The sequence below is a fragment of the Miscanthus floridulus genome, chromosome 14 (assembly GCF_019320115.1).
Source record: "Miscanthus floridulus cultivar M001 chromosome 14, ASM1932011v1, whole genome shotgun sequence".
Taxonomy (NCBI): Eukaryota; Viridiplantae; Streptophyta; class Magnoliopsida; order Poales; family Poaceae; genus Miscanthus; species Miscanthus floridulus.
The window spans coordinates 61,060,360-61,084,527 of record NC_089593.1 but is presented as its reverse complement, the minus strand read 5'-3'; the positions used below and the strand labels follow the sequence as shown (position 1 = coordinate 61,084,527).

The 24,168-nt window shown below is 45.5% G+C and overlaps 1 protein-coding gene and 1 non-coding gene across 2 annotated transcripts; both read left to right on the top strand.

The window, feature by feature from the left end:
* Positions 1-5,027: 5,027 nt before the first annotated feature.
* On the top strand, positions 5,028-6,673 carry LOC136503533 (uncharacterized acetyltransferase At3g50280-like). The gene has a single exon (XM_066498582.1). The coding sequence runs from the start codon at positions 5,028-5,030 to the stop codon at positions 6,495-6,497; it is 1,470 nt and encodes a 489-aa protein (XP_066354679.1). The 3' UTR covers positions 6,498-6,673.
* A 4,159-nt stretch (positions 6,674-10,832) lies between these two features.
* TRNAM-CAU (transfer RNA methionine (anticodon CAU)) lies at positions 10,833-10,904 on the top strand. The gene has a single exon. It is a non-coding gene; the product is annotated as a tRNA-Met (tRNA).
* The last annotated feature ends 13,264 nt before the right edge of the window (positions 10,905-24,168 follow it).

Here is a 24,168-nt window from a genome sequence, read left to right as displayed (position 1 = left end):
ACACGGCGCCAGCGGCTAAGCGGGCACCGCCGGTGGCCGCAGCTCCCCCGCGGGGGTGGCTGGTGCAGGTGGTCTACGCGGCTCCACTGTTTGCTCCCGTTGTTTGCTCGCATGCTGGCTCCCGCCCCCCGGCACAGCAGCGCTCCGGCGTGGGCACAGCGGCGCACTGCCATGGGCGAGGCTCCGCGGCGGCCGCTCCGATGAATATGCGGTCTGCTTCACGACTCCCTGGCTCCCATCCCTTTCTGTCTCGCAGGGCATCTGCTAGCCGCCTGCTCCAGTGACTCCGTGGCCTTATCCGTCGATCTACACACCAGATCCGGTGCCGGTGCCGGTGAGGTCATCGCTGGCAACTAGGTTTGACCTCGCCCAGGTCAGTTATCACACCATCGTCCTCGTTGCCCTTCTCTGCATCTTCACAATACCTGTGCTTCAGTGATTTGGTTTTCTTTGATGTGACTGTGGCTGGCTGGCTGGCAGCGACGGCCTCGTGTTCTGTAGTGGAAGGGTCGAGAGTCATGCCATACCGTATGGCCAATTAATATATCTTTTGATCCATTGTTGACGATTTGAGTTGTTACGATCAAATAGATTTATCATTTATGCTTTGGAGTGTATAAAGTACAATGTATATCCATAGGTTTTCCAAAATATGTTTTCTATGATTTAGCATTACTATTCAATATGTCCACTACCTTTATGTAGATAAACTGAAGCTTATATTGTCATTCTGTATCCATTTCTTTTTGCTAATATGAAGTTAGTTATACTGTCATTCATGGATTAGTGGCACATTTGCATTTTGGCAAGGACTTTTAAGAAGTAAAACTGCAGTTCGTATATATGACAGTGTCTGCCCTTATTTATCTAACATTGCTTCCACACTGTACTATTTAATTTGTTATGGCATTCCACCTTGTTTTGTATTCTAACATTATTCATAGGTGATCTTCCAAAGTATGCTCCTTTTTCTGTCGGATTTTACAGGAGCTTTAGATATTCATTGCTTTCAAGCACCGGTTTAATTAGAAGCCTTGTTGTATTTGTTTATTTCCTTTTACATGTGCTTTCCAATGTCTGGTGGAATCATGCCAGCAGGGAGTTGCTTACATTTCTTGTCCCTTGCAGATTTTCCTCTTTTTGATCTGAAGCTTTCTTAGGGATCATGGGGCTTCAGGTATTGTAATGGTCAGTGACTCAGTGTCTTATTATGTTCTTATTAGGGATCATGGGCTTATAGTTTTGTAGTTAGTGCAGGAGCTATTGTTCTTAAATACAATTTCGTTTAGAAAAGTCTTCCTGTAGACTTATCTAAATGAGTCCTGGAAGTGTAGGAAAAGTCTTTCTGTAGACTTATCTAAACGAGTTCTGAAAGCGATCTGCATGCAAACTCTTGGTCAAGTATGTGTTTCCCTATTCCTCTTGGCCAATAGGATGCCAAGGCAGGAATGGATTTTATGGATTCATTTTTAGGGATGTAAATAAAATCATATATAAGTTTGGTTTTGCCTTCTAGTGTGAAATTGAATTTGACATTGGTATCTGAGATTTATGTTGCCTGGTGTTTGAGAAGGTCTAGAATTGAAAGCACAAATAATGTTTCCTGCCAGTCCTTTTTTGGTGTTAATTAAAGTGCAGTCATCCAGTGATTATCACAAAGAAGGACATGGATACCCAATCTATAAAAGAACTTTATAAATATATGATGTATAGACTTTCTGAATATATGATGAAATATGTAATTTTTGGCACTGAATCATCTGAGAAGGCACATAAAAGAGTGCACCTTATATTAATGTTTGTAAAAACTATATAGATCCCTTGGCTTTTTGTCGAAGGATATAGTTTTTGGATTGTTTACTTTTAGTTTTTGCTAGAAATAATGTTCCTTTTCGCATAATCCTAAGCTGAGGCAGCCCTGTGGTTGCACATTGCCCGCTCTGCCTAGCAGCCTAGAGCCAGCGTAAAGTGGCGGCAACTTAGGGTTGCTACGCCAGCAGCTGGTCTAGGGTTTAGACTGGTTAGACTCTGGAATGCATTGCCTATTATCTACAAATCGCTATATAAGACCTGAAATTTATAAGGACACGGACCAGTTGTCAAGATCATCTGTATTCAGGCAATAAACCATTCAGAAAACATCAATTAGGTTAATATGGTCTTAGGAACTTATAATATGCTTTATATTGGAAGTTATAACCAGAGAAAAATGTTTCATTGAGGAGTATATATATTCTAGGAATAACTAATGCCTGCCTAGAAATACTTTGTGCTCCATTATAGTTGTGTTCTATCAATAAATGGTACATCAACTTTCTAATGTTATGGCAGGGAATTCAGAAGTTAGGGACAAACTTTGTATCAGGGATGCTTTGTTTGGCCTACCATAGGGGATGTTTGCTTCACTGAACTATAGAAATCCACTTGCACTCTTAATGATAATGACATAATGTTGCTATCCTTCTGATGGCGAACCAGGCAAACATAAAGTAAAAAAAAAAGGTGCAACAATACCTTTACGAGAGAAACATGCCTACAATATTTTACTATCATCTTTTGACATTGCTCATGCACATATAATGGCTAGGCTAAGTGTGTCATGCTTGTTATTCTTCTACCATTACCATTATCTTCTACGGTTTTGACTACTAATTCTGGTTTGGTAAAAATTATCTTCTTTAACATGATCAAAGCTGGAAGCTCTGTTATCGGCCATGAAGTTCAGGAGAAGCTCAAGAGAAGCTGCCACTTTCCTTAAGTAACATCATTAACCCTGCGCTCCTGTGACACGTAATATGTACCGTGACTATACAATATGCAATGCTGCAGCATATCAGTTTAGCTACCATCTCCTTGATCTATGACTCATGTGTGTAAAATATATGTAATGTTATCTCAATACATAAATCACTACATGTAACATCGGTTAGCGAGTTTTGTAAATAACTGACACTAAATGCGAGCTATTTTGCTATTTTGTGTATACTTTTAGCACACTCAATGGTCTATCTATGTTTGCATATTGAGAACAGTGTCTCATGTAACATGTTATGTGACCTATTATATTAATATAATGTGCAATCACCTAATATTAGGCTGAGTCTCTGTATGTGATCATATTCATTCTTTGTCATATTTATCTCATGATTATTCTATGTCAATTAGAATTGCAAAATTATCACGGGTGCGGCGCGCAAATTGCTGTTTAGACATCTCGCATCTATTTTTGGGACATACCGCTGGTCAATCTGTTACTTCAATGCTGCAGCACCACTGTTCTTCGTCAATGCTGTTCCACTACACGGATGCAAGCACGGCCAGTGGCCCGCGCGCATGGGCGCGCGCGGACTAGTGCACAGGTTTAGTTTCGAACTTGTGATGGGAAGACGAGAACGAGTGAGTATGGTTTTCTCTTGCCAGCTTGTTCTATAGTGTTGCGTTGGATTACGGGATATGAAGGCATGCCGTCTAGGCGGCCTCCCAGGGTGTCCACGTATGTTCCATTTAGTTGGTGCGTTAGATAGAAATTCCACGACGCCGCATTTAATAAAGTAGATGAAAAATTGAATGACCATTCATGCAAGGACAATATAAATTGTAGATGTATTTTGCATGCAAAAAGTTACTACGGTAGGGGAATTTATATCGCTGTGCTTTCACGTGTCCTTTACATAAAAAAAGAAACTATGACATGAGGAATTTACATCACATGTGCATTCTCCTTTTACGTTAATGAATTTACTATCAATAGATACTAGGCAGTAAATTTCCATACATGCACGAGTGCCTCCCTAAACTATCTAGAAATTCACTCAGTAAATTTGAAAGCACTAGCCATCTTCACCTACGCAGGGTGGGTCCAAAGCAGGTGCATACATTTAATGCCTCCTCTCCATGCTACCATCACATAAAAATAAGTCGGGCAGGTGGACACATTTAATGCCTCTCCTCCTTACCATCAGATAAAAACAATTTACCGACCATGCAGGAACATTTGTACTTCCACATGCATTCATGCATCTAAGAGACGGCTTAGGTTGCGTGCACGTTGCTCCCGAGGTGATTGATAGTTGGGGTTGATCGCCATTAATACGGCTACCATACTTGCATCTGCACCCATGCATGCAGAGGCGCCCGTACTTGTGTTATATTTTTTGCTCTTTTCACCTAAAATGTAATCCTAGCCAATATTGTGCTTTGAATCTAAGTGTGTTAGTTGCTTGAGCCCAACTCCATCAAATACTTCTTTCCACTAACATGTCATTGATTTGCTGGCCTAGAATAGTCACCATGTAATGACAATCAACCTCTATGTTCGTTTATAACATTGTAATGAAAAAACCCTGGTACCTTCCTTCCCATGTTTTTCCATTTAATGTATCAAATAAACCAACCTTTCGTAGCAACGCGATGAGAAAACATATTAGACATATGGGTCATATTTCCTAAGATTTTTCGTATACTAGGCATATCATCCATAGCGAAGCGCGGGCAGCGGTGGCTGGTACATATAAGAGCGAGAAGCTATAGACCTAGTTAGTAAAAAAATAGTCTAAATTAATTGAAGTTATCTAACTAGTTAGCTATCAACTAGTTAGAGACGTTGCTAAAAAGAAGTAGTTCGCTTATTATAAATCTCTGTTTGGATGAGTTAGAACTAATTTTCATTAATTTTTAGTTAGCCAACGATTAGCACTTGCTATACAGCCGCACATGTCTTCTCCGCTCCTTGAGGGCGTTTGCCTGTACCCTCCCCTATTGACCGTTGTTTCCGTCTTCATGGTTCTTCGGGTCGCCGCAGATGAGGCGATGTCTGTGTGTTTTCCTTGCCGCCGCGTCCATTGCCATCAACTTTCTCGCCGCCACCTGACCACCTCTGCAACTATAAATAGGAGGAGAGCTTAGCAGCTCATGCCAGGGCATTAGCACTCGCATCAGACTGCTTAGTGCCAGTGAGCAACTAGAGCTAGCTCGCACTAGCTACAAGCTCAGACGTACGCGATCGAGCGCGCACCATGCAAGGTTCCATGGTGAATGGCACCGGCCGCCGCCGCGTCCAGGTCATCTCGCGGCGCGTGGTTCACGCCGACCCGCCGCCGGCCCCGTCGTCGGTGCCGAGGACCATCCACCTGACGCCCTGGGACCTCCGGATGCTGAGCCTCGATTACATCCAGAAGGGCGTCCTCCTGCCCAAGCCCGAGCCCGACCGCCGCGTCCAACCGGCCGAACTCGTCGACCACCTCGCGTCGGCGTTCGCCCGCGCGCTCGGCCGCTTCCACCCGTTCGCCGGCCGCCTGGCCGCCGACGAACGCGCGGACGACGGGACCGTCACCGTGTCGCTGCGGTGCACGGGCGAGGGCGCCGAGTTCGTCCACGCGGCGGCGCCCGGCGTCACGGCCGCCGACATCGCCGGCGCGCTGTACATTCCCCGCGACCTCGTGGCGTCGCTGTTCCCGCTCAACGGGATCGCCAGCGCCGATGCCGCGTCGTCATCCGTGGACGACGGGGAGGACTCAGACTCCCGACGACGGGCCCGGGCGCCGCTGCTGGCCGCGCAGGTCACCGAGCTGGCCGACGCCGTGTTCGTCGCGGTGTCGCTCAACCACGCCGTAGGCGACGGCACCACGTTCTGGCACTTCGTCAACACGTGGTCGGACTTGAGCCGGAGCGGCGGCGGCGCTGGCGCTACGACTACGAGCGCACACCCGCTGCCGGTGCTCGAGCGCTGGTTCCTCGACACCTGCCCCGTGCCGGTGCCCCTGCCGTTCGCCAAGCTCGAGCACGCCATCCGGGGATACGATCGCGCAACGACGTTGCACGAGTGCTTCTTCCATTTCTCCGCAGAGAGCGTGAGGAAGCTCAAGGCCGCGGCGAACGCCGAGGTGCGCTCCGGCGAAGGTGCGGACGACGCGGCCACAGTCACCACCATCTCCTCCCTGCAGGCGCTGCTCGCGCACCTCTGGCGGGCGGTGTCACGAGCCCGGCACCTAGACCCGTCGCAGGAGACTGCGTACGTGCTCCTCATCGGCTGCCGAGGCCGGGTGAAGGGCATCCCGCCGGTGGGGTACGTCGGCAACGCGGTGGTGCCCTGCAAGGTGACGTCGACCGCCGGCGAGATCCAGGCGAAGGGGCTGGGCTGGACCGCGGGGCAGCTGAACCGCGCCGTGGCGTCGTTCGACGAGGCGGCCCTGGTCAGGGAGTCGGTCAAGTGCTGGGTGCGAGCGCCGCGGCTGGCGTACAACACGGACATGCTGAGCGTGGCGGCCGTCGGCACCGGGAGCTCGCCGCGGTTCGACGTGTACGGCAACGACTTCGGCTGGGGGAAACCGCCGCTCACCGTGCGCAGCGGCCCCGGGAACAAACTGGACGGCAAGACCTCCGTCTTCGAGGGCCGTGGCGGTGGCGGCGCAGTGGCGCTGGAAGTGTGCCTCGCTCCCGCCACGCTTGCGAGGCTCGTCGCCGACGCCGAGTTCATGGACGCGGTCACCGTGCCGTGACCGTGATCTCACTGTCATCTCTGGTCGGGAACTCGGGATTGAGAGGCCACGTGTTACAGGTCGTGTCATTTTTTTACAAATAATAACGTCCAAGTGCAGGGTAGCAATCGCTGGTGGGACAGGCACTCTATGTGCTGCTGTGCACGTGTTAAAAATCCTCCGATGGCCGATGCATTCATTTTGGATTTGTAAGCATTGTTCATGGAGAGTAAAGGAGAAAACAAGAATCTTTTGATCGAAACGCTGAAATTAAGTGTTCAGCTAGGCCAAAGCATTTTGAGCATTGTTGTAATACTAGTTTTATCTCCGTAAAACTCATTGCACCCCATAAAAACTTTGATTATCTTTTTTTTTTCTTTATTTATATATTAATTTGAGTTTATTTCAACATTTATAAAACTCTCACTAAGACTAACCTTATGATAACTTGCCATAGGCCTATTCCTCGGCTGTCATGCACGTGAGATGGAGCTTGCGGATCTCATCGTTCAAGAAGGAGACAATAAAAAAGGCCGATTGTCCATGACGAACAACTCAGCCTTCATGACCATCAGCCTGCATGACCAGACACATCCTACGTGCTGTTTGGTTCATCAACAGTAATTAACACAAATGGAAATAAATTAGAGTCATTGACGTTACGACAAGACATGCGATTTGAACTAATTTCGTTTTCATTTGTGTTACCATTGAAGTAACCAAACAACGTGTTAATTCTACTCTTGCATTATATGTTCAGCCTGTTTGCTTGTTGGTTCCAGCCAGGGCTTATCAGCTAGTCAACAGTGCTTTCCTCTCACAACAAACCAGCATCAGACGGGCTTATAAGCCCAGAAACCAACCAGCGAACATGCTCGTTACTGCTAATATTGATCACTACTATCACAAGGTCCGGTGGCGCTTGATGCTCGTTGCCAGCCAAAGCCGCGGTCGCCACCCCTGGTGCCCTGGCTTGCACGAGCACCGCAAAGTTGTCCTTGACGTTTTGTTTTTTTAGTTTTAGATAGAAATAGAGATTCTCTCCCCTTTCTTCTAAAAAAAACAACTATCGCCTTATTCGGTTTATGGTTTCGCTGATACTGACTGATAGACAGTTCAAGCGAACAAGAGCTACGAGGATATGAGGTTTGAGAATGACTGTTTGCTTTGTACCTGACTTTTTAAAGGAAATCATATGATATTATAAGATCGGAATGGCGTAGCGGAGGCGAGGTGGGCCCATAATGCATAGGTCCCAAGGTTGAAACTTTGTTCTGATGGTTTTCTGTGTCTTTTTTGGATTTTTACTTTTTTCTGCTGAATTTTTCATTTGCTGTTTTTTTCACTGAATTTTTATTTTGCTGGCGTAGCTGATAGTTTTCTGTGTCTTTTTTGGATTTTTACTTTTTTTTTTGCTGAATTTTCCATTTGCTGTTTTTTCACTGAATTTTTTATTTTGCTGTGGTAGCAATACCGCCATATACGTACCAATAAGCCAATGTGTCCAGGTTAATCCAATGCTCAGAAAAGAGTGGGCACTGGGGACTATTATGTGTTTTCGCTTGTGTACAGATAATCTAATTGTTAGCGAGTACCTTTTGGAGAATCAAATCAAATTTAAAAATGAGCAACAACCGCTTTGTTGTTCCAAGAAACTTTTGTATTGGATGCTCTTTCTGCAACAAGAACTTTTTGGGAACAGCACGTCATCTTCAATTGAAGCTGCTAGTTTGGGACCCAACATATCAACTACTGCCGTGTGACAATCAAGAAAAAACCTGCCGAGTGTGGTATTGCATTTCCAAAAAAAAAATATTTAAAAGATAACAATGTTGAATCAGCCTTAGCTTTCAACCATTATGACGTGACAATTGTTGACATGGCCACAACACAGTGGCATTTTTTCCCCCGCCGAGAGATGCGTCGTGCGTGCAGTGAGCCAATGACAGGTCTACCATTCGCCAAATCTGCAGAGACAAGTGCCGTGGGTGCTGCTAAGGAAACATCTGCCAAGGCCATAGTGACATCCGAATGATTTTGTTCTGTGCGGTTGTTGATTTGATCCATGCTTGATTTGTGGTTTTTCCACCTCTAGAAAGAATTCTATATTTTTGCCACTTGAGAGTGAAAAACTCTACGATTTCAGACATTTTGCTCAGCTCGTGTGGCACTCCAGTACACCTGTCTAGCATGGTAGGGGCATGTGATGCCCCTTCTGCTCCCCCTTATCCTTCACCTTGGCTCCTTCTTCTTCCTTTGGTTCCTGCTGCTTAGACCGCACTGGATGCAATGGCACGGTGTGTGGAATGGCAAGCTCTTCGACTTGAGAACACTCCTGGATGATCAATGTGTCACGGGGCATATTAATTAATTCTTCATGTCCGTGGCAAAGCCTGACTCACATATGATCAAGGTATCACGGGGGTTGTTCTTCATGTCCGTGTCATAGACTCGGAGGTGCCACTGTCTACGGTGCTGTCGGTGCATCATTCTTGGAGGAAGTCAATGGTGATCCTTAGCCTCCTCGCGATGCTCTATATAGTGTTTGATCATCCGATTTGCCACTTTCATCAAGACCTGGATGGTCATTGCTTGCATGGGAGTTTTTCTTGGTTTTGGATCATCCATACCAAACTTCTTCAACATGTCTTTCAAAATTACTTGGCTTGGCATACACATGTTCCTTCTCCAAGTTGCCTCGTTTGAAGTCCAAGAAAGAAACTCAATTATTTTTTAATCATAGATATTTCAAACTCTCTTGACATGATGTTTTCAATTCTTCACAAAACTCTTTATTTATTGAACTAAATATGATATCATCCACATATATCAGACATACAAACAAATCTTTATCAATCTTCTTAGTGAATATAGTGGTATCAACTTTACCCATTTTGAAACCTTTGGAGAGCAAGAAATCTCTAAGTCTTCCATACCATATTTTAAAGATCTATTTGGCTAGAGCAAGAAATATCTAAGTCAGCAGTCTATAATAGTTGGGTGATCTCAAATAAGCTTATGAAGAGACCAGGGAGTACAACATATATGCTCCGCCCACGGGATAGGCTACTAGAAGCTAGGTACTTGTTTGACTTTTGAGTAAACCTTGTTCGCACAAAAGTTGCAATTGAAGACGTAGTCCATCAACCGAGCTACCACAAGTCTAGTGATCTTTCAGAAACTCGGCAAAAAGAACCACCATCTCATACTCATTCTGGATTTTATTTACCAAAGTTATTGAGAATAAACAAGCATAATCAAACCACCTATGAGGTTGCAATCATTATTAAATAACATAGTATCTCCGTTCGACTCCGAACAAAAAGACTGATTTTTCTAGGTGAGAAGGTGGGAACTTGTCACGTCAATCCATGTGGCAATAGAGCTATCACGTCAATGTGAGTGATGTGACAAGCTTACTACTCTCCGTCCCAAAATAGATATCATTCTCACTCAAATACTTTTAATTTTGACTAAATATATATATATAATATTAATATTTATAATACATAATTAGTATCATTAGATATATTTTTTAATATACTTTCATCATAAACTTATTTGGAGATATAAATATTGCACGCATTTTCTACAAACCTAGTCAAAGTTGAGAAATTTTGATCTGCACGTATCCCACAACGACCTTGGACAGAGGGAGTATGTCGAATATGCACTAATAAATTCCTCCTGCGCACTCTAGTATGGCACAAATTATCACGCTAATGTATGACTACTACTGTTAGGCCACACGGCCTAGCCAAACAAAACCACGAGTTCCTCAAAGGAAATAGAAAGAGTCTCGCCCGTAGCGCATCTTTTTCTTCAGATTTGAGTTGCCTATTTTCGAGGAAGCACTCACATGTTGATTGCAGCTGCTGTACAACAAGGCTCACACGTTGATAATCATATTTGGAATGCGGCTCAACCTGATTGCTCTCATTCGTGAACTCGTGGTCCGCCCGCACTAATAAGAACTGCACACAGACATGTTGAAATTTGGAAATCAGGTTCAGGTCCTTGGTGATTGATTTATCAATCTCAATATATTGTTTGCACCAAGCAGTAGTTGGCTTCATCAATCGATGTAGTGCTATCAAAATCTTTATGGATTGGTCAAAAGTTTGTATCTGTTGTATAGTGCTATCAAAATCTTTGGATGATGTGCTCAAAAAAAATCTTTGGATGCGAAATGCTGAAATCAAAAGTGTCCAACTACAGCAAAGCATTTTGACCATTGCTCTAATATTCTCTTACCTTTACTTCGTATCACAATAACCATGGCACGGACGTTGTTTTGTGCCTGAAGAGGGCATGGGTATCATACTTAACTAAGCTGATATACTTCAAGACAACAAGATCAAAGTGGCGCAGCGGAAGCGTGGTGGGCCCATAACCCACAGGTCCCAGGATCGAAACCTGGCTTTGATAGATTTAAATTTTTTTGCTATATTTGCTGTTCTAGCAAGGCTTTTGCGTATAGAGTTGAATGCTTTTTTTTACGTTGGTATTTTAGTGTTCTAGCAAGGCTTTGACAGATTTGAATGTTTTTTTTACTTTGGTTTTTTTGCTACTCTAGCAATACCATATGTACCAATATACCTATGTGTCCTGACCGATTAATCCAATGCTCAGAAAGAGTGTTATTTTTTTACCTTTTTTTTTCCTTCCTGTATTAGCAATACCATATGTACCAATATACCAATGTGTCCTGACCGATTAATCCAATGCTCAGAAAGAGTGGGGATTATTATGTGGTTTACACTTGTGTAGTTCACATATAGTCTAATTATTAGTGAGTACTCCGTACCTTCTTTTGCTGTTCTAGCAATACCATATCTACCAATATACTTATGTGTCCTGACCAATTAACCCAATGCTCAGAAAGAACCGGAATTACAATGTGTTTTTTTTTCACTCAGTTCACGTCTAGTCTAATTATTAGTGAGTACCTTTTGGAGAACCACATCAACTTTAAAAATGTGCAACAACTGCTTTCTTAATTGTTCCAAGTAACTTTTCTATTGGATGATCTTTATGCAACAATGACATTTCACCACTCTTCTATCTCCTCCGAAGCCAGAAACGAATATTTTATTAGGTGCGGTATCCACTGACAAATTTTACAAGAAGCAAAGTATCCTCTAGCAAATCTCATTATTTTCAGTGTCCACCAACAAAGGGATGCCATTTTCAGTTTTCTGTGACAAATTTTGTACATAATAAATAGTGGGCGGGCACGTGCAGTGTGGCCAACAATCTTTAGCGTAGATAAAAGAAATATCCGTATTCAAAGACTATTGGGTCGCACCCTCTGTATTTCTTAAGATATGACAACTCACATCTAGCAATGATACGAAATCTGATTCATATATGTATTATTATTAGGTTCCTTTGCAAACATGTCTATGCATTGCAATAGAATTTACATTGCATCGTCTGTTCTAATACATAACTCTATGATTGTTGGACGAGTGAGCCGTGAGTTCGGGTCACAAATAGGACAATAAACCAATGAGGACTCTCTAATTCGTCACATACTCTTGATTATGTATTAGAACAATAAACAATAGATTATGTATTAGGGCCGATCAGCCACCAGGGCCCACGTGGCTAGGCCCCAGACGACCCTGCCCCTGCTGGCTGCTGCAGGTTTTTTGGATTGAGGGATTTTAGAATTTTTATCTGCTAGGCCCCAGATAAACGGTTATGGGTGGGGGAGGAGATAAAGCTAGAGATGTGATTGGCTCAAACAGCGGCACTGCCACCACAATTAGGTAGACATCTTCAATTCCACTAAGCAAGAAGCGCTATAAGAAACTAGATATTGCCAAATTTATGCTTGATTATTTGATTTGATTACTTATAGTCAAAATTTTATAGTACAAGTTCGCCTTAGGTTATTTCTCAGGCTGGATTCACCACTGGATATCGTTCATTCGTGGTGCACCCGCACTAAAAAAAGCGACTAGAGAGAGATTAGGCTATAGAAAAGTCAGCTCCTTGATGATTGATTAATCAATCTCGTATTGTTAGTGTTGGGGGAGCCCATACGGAGTATGGGTCAACTCCCCCTCGAAGAGGCCTGATGAAGAAATAATGGCAGAGGTCTAGCTGGCGGAGGCTCTCCCCAAGACGGCGGAGGCCCAGCCGGCGGAGGCTCTCCCCAAGACGGCGGAGGCCTAGCCGGCGGAGGCTTCCCCCCAAGACGGCGGAGGCCTAGGACGGTGGAGTTTCTCCCCGAGACGGTGGAGGCTCTCCCCAAGACGGCGGAGGCCCAGCCGGCGGAGGCTCTCCCCAAGACGGCGGAGGCCTAGCCGGCGGAGGCTTCCCCCCAAAACGGCGGAGGCCTAGGACGGTGGAGTTTCTCCCCGGGACGGTGGAGGCTCTCCCCAAGACGGCGGAGGCCCAGCCGACGGAGGCTCTCCCCAAGACGGTGGAGGCCTAGCCGGCGGAGGCTTCCCCCCAAGACGGCGGAGGCCTAGGACGGTGGAGTTTCTCCCCGGGACGGTGGAGGCTCTCCCCGGGACAGCGGAGGCCAAGCGCAGTAATCGTGGTGAAGGTGTTCCCTAGGGCGGCGGAGGCCCATCAAGGAACGACCAGGTCAGCAAGGCATAAGTGAGGACACTTGATGGGCCTCTAGTGGGCGTCGGCTTAGGCCCAAGATGAAGACATCCCGAGACGGTGTGATGAGAACACTCCTGAGGTTAGACACTAGGGCTGGAATATTCCTGGAATGTACCGTAGCAGTTGAGGGGCACTGTTGTAAACTCTGTAAAGTGTTAGTTGAGCCCTATAAATAGGGAACACTTGTAACTGTGAGAAAAAAAGTTGGTGAAGCAATTATGAAACCCTAGTTCTTGTGAGTCAGTACTTGATCCTCACTCTCTCCTTTAGGCAGAGCCTGAGCCAAAGCCCGAGTCCGGAGCATCGGCCAAAGCCGAGGGCCTCTGCCCCTTTCTCTTACTCCTACTTGGCCAAAGCCTACTGAATCCCTCGTTTAACGACCTTCTGTCTGGAACCTCCGACAGAGGATTTTGTCCGACAGGAGTGCGCTGCGTTCAGGGACCTCCGCCCGTCTTAGGCGGAGGCCGGCCTCCGCCCATCTCGGGCGGAGACCCCGACCTAAGACGAAGGCCTCCGCCCACTTCTCACTCTTGTTAGAAACCGATGTTTCAACAGTGGCGCCCACCGTGCTCGGCACGAAATTTTTTAGAGAGCTAGAAGCTGGAGCCTTCGTCGGCAGACCATGTCCTGTGAGAATCCCCGAGAAAAGGTAAAATCCTCAGGGCAAAGGTACGATCTAAACCATAGCAGATAGCGAAGGTTATAGCTTCGTATAAAACTTTTTCGTAAATCTTCATGGCTAGATGACAGAGATGACAACTGCCGTAAAACCTCATCAACTTTTTGAAACAGGTCAAATAAGCCTTCGGTGATATTAACTTTTTCAAAAAAAAGAGAGGTGTCAAAAAAAAGCCTTCGGCAATAGTACTAAAAAAAACAAAGGACAAACAAGCCTTCGTCAATGTCACATGCTTTTAAGAAAGATAAGAAAAAAAAACTAAGTTAGGTTGTATAATCTTTGTCAAGAAATGCACCAAAGCTTCCGGTGCCTCCGTCTGTAAAAAAAATGTATAAAAAATGTGTGTCATCTTCACATGCCTTCGACACCGATATATATACACACAACTTTGACTTAATTTTGCTATTGCAAATCTGTATCATCTAACCATGAGCAGCTGAACGTCCAAGCAAAGCCTTCGCCAACTGAACCCTGGTGGAAAGCCTTCGACGTCTTCATCAAAGACAAGCCTTCGGCCTCTAATGGTCCAGCGCCACAGCTTTATCTCCGCCTAGGCGCCTCAAGCCTGCGCCTGTTTGCGGAGGCCTGCAACGGAACCGAGCCAGACCAGCACCTTCGCCAGACTCGACGACCAGCTCACGTCTCTGTCAGCCACCAACGGCTGAGGACCTCCGCTCGGCCTCCACTAAGTCCACGACGCACGGCCGCACCCTCAACGTGTGCGCGGGGCCATGGACGCCACCACGGCTGGCACGGGACAACACGACCACCACGTTTTCGTGCAGAAGTTCATCGGCCTCGCCTACTCGATAAAGATAAGCATAAAAAATCACCTACTCAAATACTATTCTAACAATACAACATGCTGCGTGCTTTTCCATGTTTCAAACAGGCTATAGCAGACCTCCGGGCCTACGGCACACAGTCGATATGAGTTCGATGGTGCGGAGCTCGGACCTTCGTCTATTTTGTGTTTTCCGGACGAAACGAGCACCTCAGACAAAAATACACGATGAGTATCCCATCCTCTCTCCTTTCTATTGAGATATATGTATATACATATATGTGTATATGCATATAAAAAGCCTCACAGAATGCGAACCTGCACCCTTCGGGCATTCATGACTAGCTAAACTGCTGCAACACAAAAAAATTATGATAAACATTACCTAGGCTCTCTCAAGCTTTCGACTCCCTTTAAAAATAATAATAAAAAAAACACAACAACTTTTTGCTTTTGTTGGCACAGCCACCGCTGAACAAAATATACTTAGGATTTTCCTTCGGAAGGCTAACTGGCAAGCCAAGCCAGTGTTTGCGTTTCTTTTGTGCAGGTCGTCATTTACTTGATAAGTCCGGGACCTTCGATCACATTTATCTGGAAGATAGAAATACGTGATGTCACACCGAAAGTTGAAACTCAATTCCCTCTGGGGCTTTCACAAAAACCACGGACCTTTGGGATTTTCTGGTTTTTTCGATTTCTCAAGACACAAGAATAAAGCCCATCCAAGCCTCCGGCAATGCTCCAAATGAAAACAGCATTCTTCGTCCATGAAGTCAGGAATTCAATTATTTCTTTTCAAATTAGTAGCCTTCGCCAACAACCTCCGCTAAGAATCCGGCCTTCGTCAGCAGAGTAAAGATACTCATCTCAGTATGTGAAGACTAGCCAAGAGCACATTCGAAGGTCAGTGAAGCGTTCGGTGCTACCGTGCTAGTAGCTGATGTATATGCCGCGTCTTCGATATATCTCCAGCTAGAACTCATGAACTGTACTGGGATAATCTCCGGCTAGTATTTGGTTTTGGCCAACATCTTCGGCTGGCTCCACTTATGCGAGCCAACACTCAGCGCTACCACATACCAGATAAGTACACAGTTGAACATGCTACCTTCATGCATATTTGAGTTATAAACACATCGAAGTACATTAATCTCTACTGAGACAAAGCACCTTGTTACAATATTTGGACTTGATGATCCTTACCTTCGCTTTTGGGTTACCAACATTATTGTTTCAATTATATATACTTACATACATTACTAACTTTTATTGATGTTGAAAGCACCTCCTCGCAGGAACCAAATCAAAACGTGAGAATTTCTCACTAATTTATAAATTCTCACCATCTCATAATGCCTTATAACTTGTCCTCTTATGATTTACTTCATCATAATTTTGATATAACCTTCGCCTCACTTAGACAAATCTCCAAATTTAACCTTTGCTTACAACTTGTCACCAATGTGACCAAAAAAGTTGTTGCAGCCTTCGCCACATCAAAAGCATGACCTGAGTGGCTATACATGCTTGGTCCTGACCCGGCTAAACTTAAAACAATTTTCAACTCTTGTCAAATCTCTTTTTCAATAACATGCAGGTCACCAGTACTGTAAGTATCTCTTATCCTCCCTTAGAATATATTTTCATTCGTTATATGCGTGTTTTCACCTCCTCAAGCCAAATCAGTCAATACTCTACAGCAGGCAATTCTTCTCGTTAAGTGATCAGCCTTCATCACATATCTGTCCAACAAATCTTTGAATCAGTCAGTCAGTGGTTCTCATGGAATATTCAACACTTATCAGAAAACTCGGTGATCCTCTATGAGTCAGTGAATATTTATCTATAAATGGCCTTCTCCACCTTCGACACGTATTGGTCTTCACCAGTCAATAACCTTCGTCAGCCTTTGGCCTTCGTCAGTTTGAGCCTCCGTCAGTCATAGTCTTCGTTCATCAATCAGTGGACTTCACATATTATTGGTTTTAGGCAGCCTACATCAGTCATAGGCCTTCGACAGTGAGCAAACTCTATCAGTTAGCAGCCTTCGTCATCAGTCAGTGGGCAGCCTTCGATCAGTGCAGCCTCCGTCATCAGTCAGTGGGCAGCCTTCAATCAGTGCAGCCTCCGTCATCAGTTAGTGGGCAGCCTTCGATCAGAGCAGCCTCCATCATAAGTCAGTGGGCAGCCTTCGATCAGTCAGCACCCTCCGTCATCAGTCAGTGGGCAGCCTTCGATCAGTCAGCAGCCTCCGTCATCAGTCAGTGATCAGCCTTCGATCAGTTAACAACCTTCGTCAGTCTTTGGTCTTCGTCAGTTTGGGCCTTCGACAGTCATGGTCTTCATGAGTTAGTGGACTTCACCTATTATTGGTTTTTAGCAACCTTCATCAGTCATAGGCCTTCGACAGTTAGCAAACTTTGTCAGTTACTAGCCTTCATCAGTCAGTTGGTTTCCATCAGCAATAGACCTTCGGCAGTGACTAAACCTTTGAGCCGTCCAACGCTAACACTTTCTCTCATTTTTGCAGGTTGTGTTATTCAATCTCTTTCTCAAGTATTTATAATATGCATCAACACAATGTTATTGTGTATAACCTTCGTAGGGAACTGATTACTTATATATTCAATACTAGTTACATCCATACCCGTGCAGGTCCTCAAATGGCAGCCTTCGCAAGCTATCTGAACTATAACCCTCTCATATAATGCAGAGCTTATCTTTTATTCAAACTTTACCATCATTTTTGCAGGATGCATAATAACTTTACACCTTTTAAATATTTTTGCGCAAATGCTATCATTCTCATCATCGCATACATATATTGCGTAAGTACATTGCAATGCATGGCCCGGGCCACCCAGAAGAAGTCCCGAGAATACACGGGCGCCATGACTCTATGCATCAAAATCCTGGAAGAAGTCCTGAAACAACACGGGCACCAGGTCACGAAGCTAAGGCTATCGTGCTGAGACATCAAATCCTGGAAGAAGTCCTGAACCAACATGGGCACCAGGTCACGGAGCTAAGGCTCTCGTGCTACCTTCACGTATCATATAAATGACTAACCATCTTTTGCAGCTAGTGGGAAAGCCAGTGCCTTTCCGGGTGTCGAAAGACTTGCAAAGCAAGTCGATATTCGACGAAGCTATAATGCCCAACCTAAGTCCCTAAAAATGCAGGAGATCAACTCAGTTGCATTTTTACGACTTCTCTGGCCTTCGACACGCGGCGTCGGCGTCTATGTCGGCATTGCCTTCGCCTTCGGTAACTTCAACAATATCGCCTCCGCCAAAACACCTTTTTCTTAGGAGGGCCTTTGCCAAGCAGCTTTGCAGGAGGGCCTTCGGCAAAACCATGACAACTAGCCTCCGCCAACAAGACGACATGAGGGGCTTCATCGACACCTTCATCGTGTACAACAACATCGCCTCTGTCAAACAACTTTTGCAATACGGCTCAAGAACCTCCGTCGACACCTTCGACACCAAGTTCTACAACACCTTCGTCGATGTCTACATCGGCAAACTTGGTTCTGAACACCTATTTCCACTACTACGACTACGTCGACTACACCAATCGTGGCTAAAAACTCGGCCACAAACGCCAGCCAAGAGGGGCTAGGGGAGTGCATCGGAGGACCAACCACTCAGGAGCGTGAGGTCTTTTGTCTGGCGCTCGTGAGCGAAGATTTAGTTGAAGACCTCCGCCCAAAGAAGGATCGGAGATGAAGACCTCCGCCCGAAGAAAAGTCAAAGACCTCCGCCTAAAGAAGGATCGGAGATGAAGACCTCCGCCCGAAGAAGAATCGGAGACGAAGACCTCTGCCCGAAGAAAAGTCGAAGACCTCCGCCTAAAGAAGGATCGGAGATGAAGACCTCCGCCCGAAGAAGGATCAGAGATGAAGACCTCCGCCCGAAGAAAAGTCGAAAGCCTACGGAGGCCAGCACGCCAAGACGATACCAGACTCAGAGGTGAAGACCTCGAAGATGAACACCTGCGAAGGCTTTGGAAGCAAAGGCCTGAGCATCGTGAAGGTACTAGAGGCAAGGACCCCGAAGATGAAGACCTAGGAAGGCCTCAGAGGTGGAGACCCGCACGCCGAGGTGATACCAGAGGCAGAAGACCCGAAGGCGATTGAAGACCCCTACACCGAGAAGACATGGAGACGAAGGCCCACACATCGGGCCTTGGAGACACACCTGCGCGCCAAAAAGACATCAGAAGCAAAGGCCTCAAGGATACAGACCTACGCATCGTGAAGGTCCCAGAAATGAAGATCAGAGCACCGAGCGAAGTCGATGAACCATGCCATAGAAGCAGCAGAAGGAGCCGAAGGCCATAGATGAAGAAATCTGGAAGATAAAGGCACCCAGAGCTGAAAGCCTAAGGAATTAGTGCATGTATAGGTTAGAGTCATGCGCGTGCTCTTTTCTCCATGCCCTTTTTTCCCACAGGGTTTTTGGGATGGAGTTTTTAGCGAGGCGTGCATGAACGGGTTGCGGAGGGCAATCCTCGCAAGCAAGATCTGGGTTGTATAGTGCCTCTTCTTGTATGAACATCTACCAGGTCATGTAGTACCGTCCATAACCTAGTAGCTGAGGGGCTACTGTTGGGGGAGCCCATATGGAGTATGGGTCAGCTCCCCCTCGAAGAGGCCTGATGAAGGAATAATGGCAGAGGCCTAGCTGGCGGAGTACAAGAATGACGGTGGAGTTTCTCCCCGGGACGGTGGAGGCTCTCCCCGGGACAGCGGAGGCCAAGCGCAGTAATCATGGCGAAGGTGTTCCCCAGGGCGGCGGAGGCCCATCAAGGAACGATCAGGTCAGCAAGGCATACGTGAGGACACTTGATGGGCCTCTAGTGGGCGTCGGCTTAGGCCCAAGATGAAGACATCGCGAGACGGTGTGATGAGAACACCCCTGAGGTTAGACACTAGGGCTGGAATATTCCTGGAATATACCGTAGCAGTTGAGGGGCACTGTTGTAAACTCTGTAAAGTGTTGGTTGAGCCCTATAAATAGGGAACACTTGTAACTGTGAGAAAAAAGTTGGTGAAGCAATTATGAAACCCTAGTTCTTGTGAGTCGGTACTTGATCCTCACTCTCTCCTTCAGGCAGAGCCTGAGCCAAAGCCCGAGTCCGGAGCATCGGCCAAAGCCGAGGGCCTCTGCCCCTTTCTCTTACTCCTACTTGGCCAAAGCCTACTGAATTCCTCGTTTAACGACCTTCTGTCTGGAGCCTCCGACAGAGGATTTTGTCCGACAGGAGTGCGCTGTGTTCAGGGACCTCCGCCCGTCTTAGGCGGAGGCCGGCCTTCGCCCATCTTGGGCGGAGACCCCGACCTAAGACGAAGGCCTCCGCCCACTTCTCACTCTTGTTAGAAACCGGTGTTTCAACAGTTAGCCAACCCTACAACTAGTTTGCAGCATGCATTAGGTGACTCAGTGCTTAGTTTGACCAATCTAATCCCGTATGAACACGATGTTAATATCCTAAACGCAATGTGAGGCACTAGCAGTTACCAATTAGGCCAACGGACATCCAAATTTAACTCTCCTTCGATCCATCTGTGTAAATTTGGAAGCCCCTCATACTCGGCTCTTGTCAACTACTCAACTCATCTCAAGCCAAGCACAAGCAGCTAGGCTCCACTTGTCCCTTCCCCCAAAATTCTTCACCTCAATGGTACTCATAAGAAGATGGATGGCATTAGGGCCAGTTTCCTTTGGCAGGGAGCAGAAAGGAAATTCAAATATCATATGGACAAGTGGGAAATGGTTAGTAGACCTAAGGATTTGGAGGGTCTGGGTATTATAAATACCAGAGTAATGAATGACTGCCTACTTGTTAAATGGACCTGGAAAATTCTTCAGGAACCTAATGAGTTGTGGTTCAGACTACTTAGGGCCAAATATCTAGATGGTTTCACCTTTTTTTTCTGCTCAGAGTAAAAATAGCTCCCAATTTTGGAAAGGTCTTCATAAAGTTAAGCATTTATTCAAATGGGGCGCTCTTTTCTCTGTGAGGAATGGACTAAATTGTAGATTTTGGCAGGATTGGTGGATTCTAAATGTCCCTTTGAAAATAGCTTATAAGGATTTGTTCAAGTTGGTTAGAGATCCAGATATTATATTTGCTGACTGTTGGGTTGACAATGACTGGTTTGTTGATTTCAAAAGATCCTTATCCATGGTAGAATTTGAAAGATGGTCCAATCTCAAGGGTGATTTGAGTAATGTCTCTTTAGAGCAAGATAGTACTGATATCATTAGATGGGGTGTAGAAAAGAAAGGTCATTTTACTACCAAATCCCTTTATAGGTTCATGATTAGTGGGGGAATGGCTAGCAGGGTTGCTGGCCATATTTGGAAGTGTAAAGTTCCTCTGAAAATTAAATTTTTTCTCTGGCAAATTTTTAACAACAAACTTCAGTGTGCTGCTAGCTTGGTGAAAAGGGGTTGGAAAGGGGATATTGACTGCTGCCTAGGGGATGGCAGAGAGTCAGTTGATCACATTTTCTTTGGATGTTGTTTTGCTAAAATGGTGTGGGGTTTCATGAAGGAGATCTGCTGCTGGAACACTCATCCGCATTCTGTGAAAGATCTCTCTGAAACTTGGCTGCTGGGCAAGGGGCCTCTGCCAATCAGATTAATACTGTTTGTATTTGCAGGTTTTGCCTGGGCTCTGTGGAATAACAGGAACAAGATGTCCATTGAGCACAAGTTTCCAAAGAGTCCTTCTGACATCATGTATATTGCGCTATCCTTCATGCAGAAGTGGAGTATCTTGCTTGCTCAAGGATGAGGATCGTCAGCGCATCACGCAAATTAAGGATGAGGTCCTACGCTAGATGAGGAGTTTCAAGCCTATGGCGATGGTGTCCACCGACATATATGAGATTTAGTGGATGTTTTAGGCTTTTTACAGTCTTTTGTGCTTATTTGAAACTGGATTTCCCTGTCTGTGTCGAACCACTGCTTTCCTAAAAGCTGAGGCTTGCCTCTTTAAAAAAAAAAATGTAGAGAGAAGCAGCTAGCGATCATGGCATCGGGCGCTGCGCTGAAGACGGCCGCTGCAGCTCACAAAAATCCGTCATGAATGGCGGAGCGCTGTTGTTCTCGAAATGGGACAATCTCCAAACGTGCAATTGTATCATGGCATGAAATTCCTGGCCCCACCTAAGTGCAATTAAAAATAAAGGATACGTAGTAATGCGGATAACTTGATTGACAAGTAAAAACAAAATCCTTTACTTTCCAACAATTCTTCTACTACTACTAAACAAAAATAATAATAACCTTCAAATTTGTTTTCAAAATTTCCAACAACTCTACTACTACTACTAAATCAAAAAAAGAACTTCGAATTTGCCTGCGCGTGCAGTTTTAGTGCCTTCCGACTGCACATTTCTTTTTTTTGGGAAAAGATATCCCACCACTTTCCTTTTTCGGCAAATATGGTACTTGGTTGCGGAGCGAGAGGCGCCCCCATAGTTTTGCGACAAGATCTGAAATAAAGAACAACTAGTTTGCAGCATGCATTAGGTGACTCAGTGCTCAGTTTGATCAATCTAATCCCATATGAACGCGATGTTAATATCCTAATCGCAATGTGAGGCACGAGCATTTAGTGCAACCGACATCCAAATTAAATCTCCTCCGATCCATCCGTGTAAATTTGCAAGCCCCTCATCATCGGCTCTTCTCAACCCATCGCGAGCCAAGCACAAGCAGCTAGGATCCACCTGTCCCTTGCCCCCAAATTCTTCACTTCGTTGAGAGCAGCGCTAGCGATCATGGCTCCCGCGCCGCGCTGAAGACGACCGTGGCGGCTCTCATGCTGCTGGTCCTCCACGCCGGATCCCTGGCGGCGTTGGACATCGGCGGCAAGATAAGCAGCGGTGGCGTGACGGCAGCCGACTCGACGGTGGGATGCACCGACGTGCAGCAGTGCACTGACTGTCAAGAAGGATGCAGCGAATGCGAGCGGCTCCCCGCCGTCTGCGAATCCTTCTGCCGCGGCAATTGCCCTTCGTAAATGCCTTTTAATGCCTGCCATCAGTCGATCTGAATTGCTGCGTGCTGGCACTTGGCACTTGACACATGCAGCATGCTTGATTCGCTGTTTCTCAGGTAAGGGTTGTAGACTGTTGCTGTTAAGCTCCTGTATAATGGTTACTTCTTCGAACTAGTAATAAATTGCTGTAAGAACCGTTCATCTACGCCTGCCTTTCATAAACCCCTGAGGCTGTGTTTAGTTCCCAAAAAATTTATTAAAAAGTGCTACAGTAGCTATCACATCGAATCTTGCGATACGTGCATGGAGCATTAAATGTAGAATAAAAAAAAACTAATTGCACAGTTTGGTTGGAAATCGCGAGACGAACGTTTTGAGCCTAATTAGTCCATGATTGAACACTAATTGCCAAATAAAAATGGAAGTGCTACAGTAGCCAAATTCTCAAATTTCACGAACTAAGCACAGCCAGAGATTGATTGTGCTTTCTGTTGTTGGTCTGTGGAGAATATTCACCAAATAAATGGCTACATGTACAACGGTATCTCGCGGTATAGCATCCGGAGACGCGACGACAACAACAACAAAGCCTTTAAGTCCCAAACAAGTTAGGATAGGCTAGAGTTGAAACACAGCAGAAGTAATCAAGGTTTAGGCATGTGAATAGTGTTTTCCAAGCACTCCTATCTCCTCTGCCTCTCTTCACGTTACTATCCTGACTTAGGATTCCACTACGCACCGGTGCCTCTGAAGGTCTCCGTTGAACATGTCCAAACCATCTCAACCGGTGTTGGACAAGCTTTTCTTCAATTGGTGCTACCCCTAATGTATCACGTATATCATCGTTCCGAACTCGATCGCTTCTTGTATGACCGCAAATCCAACGCAACATACGCATTTCCGCGACATTTATCTGTTGAACATGTCGTTTTTTCATATGCCAACATTCTGCACCATACAACAAGAAGGTCTAATCGCCGTCCTATAAAACTTACCTTTTAGCTTCTGTGGTATCCTTTTGTCACATAGGACACCAGATGCTTGGTGCCACTTCATCCATCCTGCTTTGATTCTATGGCTAACATCTTCATCAATATCTCTGTCTCTCTATAGCATTGATCCTAAATATCGAAATGTATCCTTCCTAGGCACTACTTGACATTCCAAACTAATATCTTTCTCATCCCGAGTAGTAGTGCCGAAGTCACATCTCATATACTTAGTTTTAGTTCTACTAAGTCTAAAACCTTTGGACTCCAAAGTCTCCCGCCATAACTCCAGTTTCTGATTCACTCCTGTCTAGCTTTCATTAACTAGCACTACATCGTCCGTAAAAAACATACACCAAGGGATGTCCCCTTGCATGTCCCTTATGACCTCATCCACCACTAAGGCAAACAGATAAGGGCTCAAAGCTGACCCTTGATGTAGTCATATCCTAATTGGGAAGTCATCCGTGTCTCCATCACTTGTTCGAACACTAGTCACAACATTGTTATACATGTCCTTAATGAGCCCGACATACTTCGTTGGGACTTTATGTTTGTCCAAAGCCCACCACATAACATTCTTTGGTATTTTAT